Genomic DNA, 10,060 nt, shown 5'->3' with positions numbered 1-10,060 from the left:
AGTGTAAAGGAGCTATGGCAGGGGCTAGCCTGGGCTAGGGAGGTTCTGAAGACGCCCATGCGGCACTGGTCACAGTTGTGGAGCCATAGAACACAGAGGACAAGCTATTCCTGAGGGAGGGGCTGGGCATATGCTTCATGTCTTGGGGTCACAGGAAGTTTGTGGATGAGGGGGAGTTGGAGTCATGGTGTCTATACTGGGTTCTCCTCAAGGCTCTGAGACAGGAAGGGCCTATATTTCTGAGTAGAGCTTAACTTTCCCTGAGCCGGGGCTGAGGTGGGAAGGAAAGGGAGAGCTTCCTCTTAGATGACTTGGATGTCCCCAGCCGCCCAGTCTTCTGAAGGTCTGACAGGAGTCGCTTGTGTGGAGCCTTTGCCCTGTGAGCATGGATGTGTTTTGGTTCTGTGGGTTGATCTCTACCCTGAGCGATGCTGTCTCTCAGGAGGAATCCAACATCTCGGTGGAACTAGCCTCTTATCTCCTGCCTGACGGTCTTTTTTTTTTTTTTTTTTCTGAGACAGGTTTCTCTGTGTAGCCCTGACTGTCCTGGAACTCACTCTGTAGACCAGGATGGCCTCAAACTCAGAAATCCCCCTGCCTCTGCCTCCCAAGTGCTGGGATTACAGGCGTGCACCACCACCGCCCAGGGTCATGATCTGACTCTCCCATTTTTTCTCTTTAGCTCTGAGGACATGGAAAATCACTGCAAGCCCTCTCTGCTCTTCAGTGTCTTCTGCCTCACACAGCTGTTTACCTGGGTGACCACAAGTGAGTCTGTCCTGCTCTCTCTTCCCATGTCTCCCTACCGTGGGTAGGATTTGGCAGGTGTTCTGCATGTGAGATGTGCAGGCGATTCACTTTAACCTGGCATCCAGGGTTTTCCCATCTTTCCATTTACTGTGAGTGAGTAACAACATTCTCAGTTGGGAATACCTGCATTAGCCTTTGAGAGGCTGACACTGGAACATTGTGAGTCCTTGGCCAGCCTGCGCTCCATAGCCGGATCCTACCTGGGGAGCACAGTCGGAGAGCCTTGGACTGGCAGTGTGCCTGGGGCGTGAGGAGCTGCAGAGTCCAGTGTTGGCTGTAGCAGAATGACCCAGGGACAGAGGAGCAGGAGCGAGGTGGGGAGTTGGGAGCAGCCCTGAGGTCCTATTGATCCCTGGTGTTAAATGCTCAAGGACTAGCCTTGAGTAGAGCAGGGGCAGCCTTTGACTCCTTGTAAGGGTCACAGATGTGGGGGTTAGGAGACAGCACACAGGTGTCCTGCTCTGTCCAGTGGCAGCAGTGTGCTAGACACAAACAGAGCAGTGGCGTGAGACAGGGGGCTCTTGGCAACACAATTGCCTGTGTCAAAATCCTTCAGGTTTAGAGGACCAAGGGTTCCCAGCCTGAGCCAGACAATCTTCCTTCTTTATCAAGAAGTCATTGGGCACCTGCAATGCAGGTGGTTGTTTCAGAGAAGTGTCCTTTGGCTCTGTATACTTTATTTCATGTGCATGGGCCTTTCCCCCAAATGTATGTCTGTGTAACACCTGTATGCCTCATGCCCACAGAATCCAGTAGGGAGTTATACATAGTTATGAACCATCCTGTGGGTGCTGGAAATTGAACCTGCGTCCTCTGGAGGAATCTCCTGTATGTTAATCATTCAGCTATCTTTTCAGCCTTGACTCTATGTTTTAATATTCACATTATTCAGTGGATGAAGAAATTGGCTGATAATGAGATTTAGGATTGGGTATTGGGACTTTTGTGGGTCTTGTATGAGACCAGCCAGTTACACCTGTGTCTCCCAAAGTGTGGCCATGTAACCAACTCTGTGAGTGTCTGTGGTGATCTTTATAAATGTATGCTCTTGAACCCACCCAAACATACTGAGGCTAGTGCTCTCACTGAAGATTCAGTTACCTGAAGTGCATCTGGTGACCAGCTACATGCAAGCTGGAAGAATACACAAGAAATTCCTTCATGGAAGGGTCTGGGGTCAGGGTTACAGGCAGAAATATGTTTTCTTTTTGCACCATTTATGGGGTGTACTGCTATATTCAAAGATAACTTGAACATGAATGCATTAGTGATGGATGCGTACTGCACATGCCCAGAGCAGCCCCATCCATCGCTTGCTTTCTGCTGGGATGATATCCCCTCAGAGTGTGTTCTCTGCATCGTCCTGTGTGTCTCCCGCCTCTCACTGCCACATCTGTGTCCACAGAGCAGTTCCGGGTCTTTGGTCCCTCAGACCCCATTGTGGCTGCACCAGGTGGGGAAGCTGTCCTTCCCTGCTCCGTGTTTCCAGCTATGAATGTGGAGAACATGCAAGAGCTGAGGTGGTTCCGTGACAGATTCTCAGAAGCAGTACTTGTCTACCGGAAGCAAGAGGAGCAGAAGGAAGGGCAGATCCTTGCATATTCACAGCGCACCTCACTGGTGAAGGACCAGTTCCATCAAGGCAAGGCTGCTATCAGGATCCAAAATGTCCAGCTATCAGATAGTGGGATATACGTCTGCCACTTCAAACAGGGACTGTTCTATGAAGAGGCCATCTTGGAACTGAAGGTGGCAGGTTGGTTAACTGATCCCTGTTCTATAATTCTTGGATGACCTGCGTGTGGGAGGACATGGAGGGGTCACAGCACTCAGCCCCTTACTTTCTTGTGTGTTCTGAGAGACGTTCTCATGTTGGCCAGACTCCTTGCTGTGCAGTGCTGGGCTCACATGGATGCTTTGGTCTCTCATTTTTATCTCTACCTATTTTGGGTTCCCATTTTGAGATGAGAAATAGGTAGTGCATTCCTTGATAGATTAATTCAACCCAAATTCTATGTGTGGATCTCCTGAAGTGTGCTGAGTCTAGTTCTGTGGACCAGGGATCCTGTTGGCATTATGAAAATACCCGCTGTGGTAATGTATAGTTTAGAGATGTCGGCAGGAAAGTCGCTGTGTGTCAGTGAGCAGTCAGTGAGAAGTGATGGTCAGTGCTAAAGACTGTGACTGAGGGGAGGAAGGAAGGATGCTCAATGCCTGTCTTCCCTGGAGAGGAGAGCTGGGCGTGAGCCTGTTGAGAGGGTCACAGGTGTGTGGATAATGGACAGATGGAGTGCTGGTTCCCACCTCAGGGCTTGTGTGTTCAACTTCCTTCATTTTCCTCAGGATAAAGGAGCGTTCTGTTCCCCACAGTGGGCTCTCTTATCTTTCCTCTGTCAGGCAACAGGGACTCAACATAGTTCCAATCCAGGAATCCTTTCCCCTTCAATCCCCATCTGCCCTGTGAACTGTTCCCATGAGTCACATAGTTGTTCTTGGTGTTCCTCAGCCTCCTAGAGTGTTCATATCTTTCCTCCTACAGCAATGGGAACTATTCCTAAAGTGTACATCAAAGGTCCAGAAGATGGTGGAGTGTGTGTTGTGTGCATGACTTCAGGGTGGTACCCAGAGCCTCAGGTGCGGTGGATAGACTCCAGAGGAGAGAATCTCCCAGCATTCTCTGAGACCCACACTAAAGATGCTGGAGGACTGTTCAGCACAGAGACCTCACTGGTGGTGAGAGACAGTTCTGTGGGGAATGTGATCTGCTCCACCTTCAATCCCATCTTGGGTCAGAAGAAAGCCATGCCCATATTCATCCCAGGTGAGAGCTGTCTGTCACTCTATAGAGCCTGGGTTGTGACGGTCTTCCTGGAGTGTGCTGGGCTGCCTGTCCTCAGGTTTACTTATCTCTGGCTCTCTGTCTGGGCCACAGAGTCCTTCTTCCCTCAGGCCACTTTACTGAAGTCAGCTTTTATCGTGATCCTGACCATCATGGGACTTCTAGTCTTAGGGGCAATCTATGTCCTCAAAAGAGTACATTCTGCAAGGTTGAAGGTGCAGCGGATTCAGCGTGAGTTACAGAAGACAATGGAAGATGATCTGTGTACTATTTGTAAGTCACCATAGCAGAGAAGGACAGGAGGGTCCAGAGTTCTGAGATCAGAGTAGTGGGCCAAATAAAACCCCAGAGAAGATGGCTGAGTCTTTTGGGTCAGGTGGTCTGTAGTCCAGAGTATCAGGAACCCAATCTGTGTTTCCTTTCTTCCTGCCAAGTGTACAGACTCCATCTCCTCTCTCTTTTCAGGCACACTCATGGACAAGCTCGGTGAGTGCTGCTTTTCCTCCTGAGCCCTCTGCTCCCCTCCGGAGCCCAGTAGCTCTCTTGACTCCTGTGTGTTGCTTTTTCAGATGGAAGGAAAGCAGCCTATGATGCAGGTGAATGACAGCCCCAGTATCCCATAGTTCCATGTGTGTCCTCTCCTTGATGCTAGGCAGAGCAGGTACCTCTTTTGGGGACAGAAGTGGAATTTTCTAGAAGGTGGAAGCCTGGTGTTTAGGCTCCTTCTGATCTGTGCCCACGCGCTGGAAATTACATGACTCCTGGGTTTGTCATATGCCCTGTGTCTTAATTCAACCACTTCCTGATACTTTTATTGCTCCCTTGGGCTCCACAAGCTCTCGACTTCTGTCTGCACCTGTGATCAGACTGCAGTATTAAAATTTCTTTAAGGAAAGTGTCTTAGGTAGGTTTCTATTGCTGTAATAAACTAAGGTCATTTGGGGAGAGAACGGTTTATTTGTTGTACACATTTTCAAACCACCATTTGTCATTGGGGAAAACCAGGGCAGGAACTCAAGGCAGGGACCTAGAGCAGGGACCTGGATCAGGATCTGAAGCAGATACTGTAGCTGCCCGCGGCCACATGCGAACCGGGGACCTGGAAGAGAATTCTGGGGTTACACGGGAAGGGGGAGAAAGAGAGATGAGTTGAAAGGACAGTTGCCGATCAAGACTGACTTTAGGATTATTTTGCCAAGATATATAGTCTTTAGGAAACAACCCTGCCCCCCAACATCAAGGATCCGGCTGTGAACTCCTTGGCTCCATTTCTCAGCGGGTCGCCTGCTTTAAGTCTGGCGGGTCTCTGCTGGCCTCCAGGTGAGACTCCTCTGAGGCAGCCTTGGTCATCAAGGTGAAAGCGCAAGGAGCAAGGGCAGGAGATAACACCAGCGGGAGAGTTGGGGGCTGCCAGCCAGCTCAATGCTGTGGGGGAAGGGACAAGAGACCACAGAGGAAGGCTGCTTCCTTGTTTGCTTCCAATGGCTTCTTCAACTGTCTTGCTGGCCCAGTCCAGGATCACCTGTGTAGGGGTGGCACCGCCCACAGTGGGCAGGCCCCTTCTACATCAATCAATCAGTCAATCAAGAAAAACCCCATTGCCTTGCATATGGCCAGTCTTTTGGGGTCATTTTCTCAGTTGAGTCTCCCTCCTCTCAGATGACTCTAGCTTTTCAATAGTGACAGCACCTAACCAGCAAAACATGTTCATCAGTGAAGGAGGTCACAGAGCCAGCAATCTGACCTGCACCCATTCCTCAGTCGTCCTCCAGGGGTCTGTTCCCTCAGCTCCTGATGGTGCTGATCAGGGTGATGGGTAGAGACTTGGGTTGCTTCCCTCCATGGGAAGGAGATTGTCATCTGTGTGCTCCTGGTATAAATGTCCCTGGCTTTAGAGTTGTTTCACCTGAGGAACACTGGGTGCTTCTCCCACGAATTCACTTCATATCCACACTTATTATCAACATTCTATTCTTCAGCACACTTCCAATATATCTTTTAAAGAAGAGCTGATGTAACATTTTTGATAGTTGTTGAATAACTTTATTTTATTCTCTAAGGTATTTTCTCACATTGCAATGCTTTGTTTGTTAGCAGTGAAGCTGGACAATTATAGACAGTAGTGTGGTGGCCACTCCTGTTTTTATTTTCCTCTTTGAAGCAGATGCAGCTATTTTACAGCTGAAAGCCACACAGAAGGGCTGGAGAGATGGCTCAAAGGTTAAGAGCACTGTATGCACATCCAGAGGGCCTGAGTATAATTCTTAGCAATCACTTGGTGACTCACTATCATTTGTAATGGGATCTGATGCCCTCTTCTGGTATGCAGGTGTACATACAAATAGAGCACTCACATGTAAAATAAACACATTAAAAAAACCTATTTGTAAACGTCATACAGGAGGCAATGGGGGAACTCACCCTACAATGCTATTTTTCTGCTCTGCAGTCCAGGAAATTTCCCATAACACTCTGCTTCATCTGCATCCTGCAGGGGCCAGCTCCTCGGGGTCCTCTCTCCTCCTATGCATAGCCTCACCTTCAGAAGGGATGCTAGCAGAGACTGTGGAGGAAGGTCATGATGTCCTTGAGGATCAGAAGTGCTGCCTTCAGAAGATTCCAGAAACCAGCCTAGCAGGTTTGGGAATCAGCTCTCCCTAAGTTTATCTTTGTTTCTGTGTCCTCCTGAAATTGTGGTTCCTGTGCTTTAGTCTTAGTTATGAGTTCCTTTTCTTTCTTGTCCTCTGGTCTATTGCTGTTCTCTGTCTCTGTCCCTGTCTCTCTGTTTCTCTCTCTTAAACACACACACACACACACACACACACACACACACACACACACACACACACAATCTCTGCCTCCACCTACACATCCCCTTCCCTCTCCCTCTTTCTCTCCCATATTCTCTCTCATCTTTCCCTGTCTCTCTGTCTCACTGTCTCTGTCACAGACACACAGACACACAGACACACACACACACACACACACACACACACACACACACACACACACACACACACACACCTCTGTCTCCTTGTCTGTGCTTGGCATTTTGGTCCCTGTTGTTTCCTTCTTCAGAGGCCACAGAGACTCCAGGTACTCAGGGGTTGTGTGTTTTGATCATGTGTTCTGATTCTGGTGTCCAGTGCCTCCAGGATGTTTAGGGTCGTGTTGAGACATGTGTGATCAACGTGAAGTCACGCTCAGCTTCCGGTGATGGTTGCATTAGGGGAACCAACATGTGAGTTAGAATTGCTATTAAGCATTATCTCTCTTTTTAAAAAGATCTACCATATCTATCTATCTATCTATCTATCTATCTATCTATCTATCTATCTTTCTATCTATCTATTATCTATCAATTATCTATCTATCTATCTATCTATCTATCTATCTATCTACCTACCTATCACCTGTCTATTGTCCATCCATCCATCCATCCATCCATCCATCCATCCATCCATCTGTTTATTTATTCTGTGAATGACTGTTCTTGAATGTGTGTCTGTGTGCCACGTGTATACCTGGAGTCCAGGTGAGTGTGTTATTCTCCTGGAACCTCAGTTACAGATGGTCCTGAGCATCCCTGAGCGTGCTGGGAACTGAAGCCATGTCTTCTGCAAGAGCATCAAGTGGTCTTGGACTTTCGTTTGAGTGTTGTTCTGTAAGACCAAACACCAGGCCTTGCAGGCTCTGTACTGCTGAGTACCACCCATGGGGCCGCTTTCTCAGACAGAGTCTTAGGGTGTGGCTCCACGTTGTCTCTAACTCCTCATGGAGCTTAGATTGTTCTCAAATTCACCGGCCTCCTGCTTCATCACCGTCCCTTCCTCCCATTCTTGGAAAAGTTCTGATTCAAGGATGTGTGGCTTCCAGGATGTTTGTGTCTGGGACCTGACAAGGCACAGAGATAGAATGCTTTTCTGCCTTTATTAGAGATGCATGTTAAGCTCCACTGTTGAAGTCTTTATGGGAGGGCTACAGCAGATGTGTATTTGTTGTTTATATGTGTGTTTTTATGTGTGTATCTCTCCTCCTTTGTGTGTGTGTGTATGTGCATGTGTGTTTTATGTGTCTCTCTTCGTTTATGTGTGTATGTATGTGTGTTTTTCTGTCTCTCCCTCCCTCCCTGTGTGTGTGTGTGTTTGTGTGTATGTGAGTTTTATGTCTCTCTGTCTGTCTCGTTTATGTGTGTATTTATGTTTGTGTATGTGTGGGTTTTTATATGTATCAAAATTCTCTCTGTGTGTGTATGTGTGTGTTTTTTTATGTGAATCTCTCTCCCTCTGTGTGTGACTATCATATTGTTCCCACAACTCCCACTTCAGAACCCCAGAAAGCCTGTGTTTCCTAAGACAGTTGCTGAAACTCCTCATATGATCTGTGTTTCTCTTGCAGATTGCCGCAAGGAGAACTTCCAGGCCTGTGAGTGACTCTGTGTTCCTTAGGGACACTCCTCCTGTGCTTCCCATGGCTCTGGTCTCTCCTCTCCTCTGAGGTGACTTGGGTGTTGATGGCTTCTGTGGTGTGGATGGCAGAGGTGACAGTCACTAAGCTGGTGTTCTTCTCCAGGGCCCTCTTGTCTTGTCACCCCTAATTTGGCATTTCTTCCTTCCCTCTGCTTGCAAGACCTGAGTTTGATCTAGAAGGCTTTTATGTGAGGGACTTAACCCCCTAGAAGAAGCTAAGAGGTTATGAGATGGAGGTGGGGGCAGCCTCTTCTGGATACTGGACAGGACCTCCCATGACTGGTAACTCTCTCTACAGGGACTGTCACTCTGAATCCAGCCTCTGCCCACCCCATCCTTGCCATCTCCCAGGACAGGATGAGTATGATCCGGAAGGACATCACTATGTGCTTGGATGACGTTTTCAGTGTGTTAGGCAGTGAAGGCGTGTCTTCTGGAAGATATTACTGGGAAGTGAAGCTAACAAACATGGAAGGCAGCGAATGGATTCTGGGGGTCTGTAGGGAAGGTGTGGACAGGAAAGAGTTTTATTTTGAGAGTCCAGATAAGGGATTTTGGACTGTGGGGAGGTCTAGTAGTGGATATTGGGCCTATATTGATTCTGGGAGGGCTTCATTATCCATCAGGCAAGCTCCGCAGAGCGTGGGGGTGTTTGTGGACTACCCTGAAGGTGACATCTCCTTCTATAACATGAGTGACATGTCCCACATTTTCTCCGTCTGTGAGGATTCCTTCTCTGGGACTCTTTTTCCATACTTCAGGATTAAGTCTGGAAATGTTTCAATGACTATCAGCTCCATGGCAAGTGTGTCTGAGGGGGAGGAGGGAGAGGAGGGGGAGGAAGGGGAGCAACAAGAGGAGAGCAAAAAGGGGGAAGACTCCCCTTTCCTCCAGCGTGCCAGGGACACTCTGCTCCCATAGTGTGCATCACCGCCTAAGTCTTCGGTGTGACTCCTTGTGGGAGTGTAGAAGCCACAGGCCAAAGCCCCCACGAGTGCTGGAAGGGCCTGGAGCCTCACCCACTGCTCCTCAGTCTGACTCTGAGGCTGTGGCTGTGGCTGCAGCGAGGCCATGCTGTGTGTCAGGTGGCGGAGGATAAGCCCTGACTGTTGTTTCAGCGGATGTCACTCAGGCCAGGGAAGGCATTTTCCTGCTGGTGTTAAGTGCCATTTTATTGGGTTTTGGACAGTTGTCATGCAGCAGACCGAGGGCCGAGTGGACATTGTTTTAATTTGTACATCTGGCCTTGGGCTCCTCGGGTCTGATCTGTGTCTCGGCCCTGTGACCAATGCTGTAGTGAATATGGGGGAGCAGATGTCTGACCCACGACTTCCTGACTTCTACCTTTGTTCCTGGTAATGGGCTTTCTGGATCCTAGATTGTTCCTCGAAGTGGACAATGACCTGTCTGTCCATCTGTCTCTATGAACCAACTTTATTGTTACATCAGTTTGTCTTTGTTTCTTATACAAATCCTTTGATTCCTATATTGGAATCTCTTTCTCTTACAGAATTACATATGTAAGTACAAAAATTAATTCTTATTTTAATAATGTTGGCTTCATGTATTTTAACTTTTTATTGTTTAGTGGTCTTTTATTTACCTATTTTCTATCAATTGCCTATCAATTACCTGTCTGTCTGTCTGTCTGTCTGTCTGTCTTTAAAGAGAAGATCCCATGTAACCCGGGCTGACTTGTGTTGGCTTGAATGCAAGCACCCCCCATACATAGACGTGTTTGGATTGTTGGTCTCCAGTTGGTTGTACAGTGTTGGTAGATTTGGGTCACATGACCTGAGGAAGTGTGTCCCTGGGGCGGGCTTTGAAGCTTCAGAACAGGGCATCACCCCCAGCTGCCCTCTCTGCTTCCTGCCTGTGCTTGAGGCACAAGCGCTCAGCTTCCTGCTGCTCCAGTCACTGCACTTCAGCTCTGTCAGCGTGG

General features: G+C 48.4%; 1 protein-coding gene across 1 annotated transcript; it reads left to right on the top strand.

Moving 5' to 3' along the window:
• Positions 1–690: 690 nt before the first annotated feature.
• Positions 691–9,039, top strand: LOC127669819 (butyrophilin subfamily 1 member A1-like). The gene is made up of 9 exons (XM_052164038.1): positions 691–768; positions 2,381–2,566; positions 3,350–3,631; positions 3,743–3,922; positions 4,115–4,135; positions 4,219–4,241; positions 6,210–6,234; positions 8,042–8,074; positions 8,417–9,039. Exons 1-9 carry the CDS (start codon positions 693–695, stop codon positions 9,037–9,039), a joined length of 1,449 nt encoding a protein of 482 aa, XP_052019998.1. The 5' UTR covers positions 691–692.
• Positions 9,040–10,060: the final 1,021 nt, after the last annotated feature.

The sequence above is a fragment of the Apodemus sylvaticus genome, chromosome 19 (genome assembly GCF_947179515.1).
Source record: "Apodemus sylvaticus chromosome 19, mApoSyl1.1, whole genome shotgun sequence".
In the NCBI taxonomy this organism is placed as follows: Eukaryota; Metazoa; Chordata; class Mammalia; order Rodentia; family Muridae; genus Apodemus; species Apodemus sylvaticus.
This window is presented reverse-complemented; position numbering and strand designations above follow the sequence as displayed.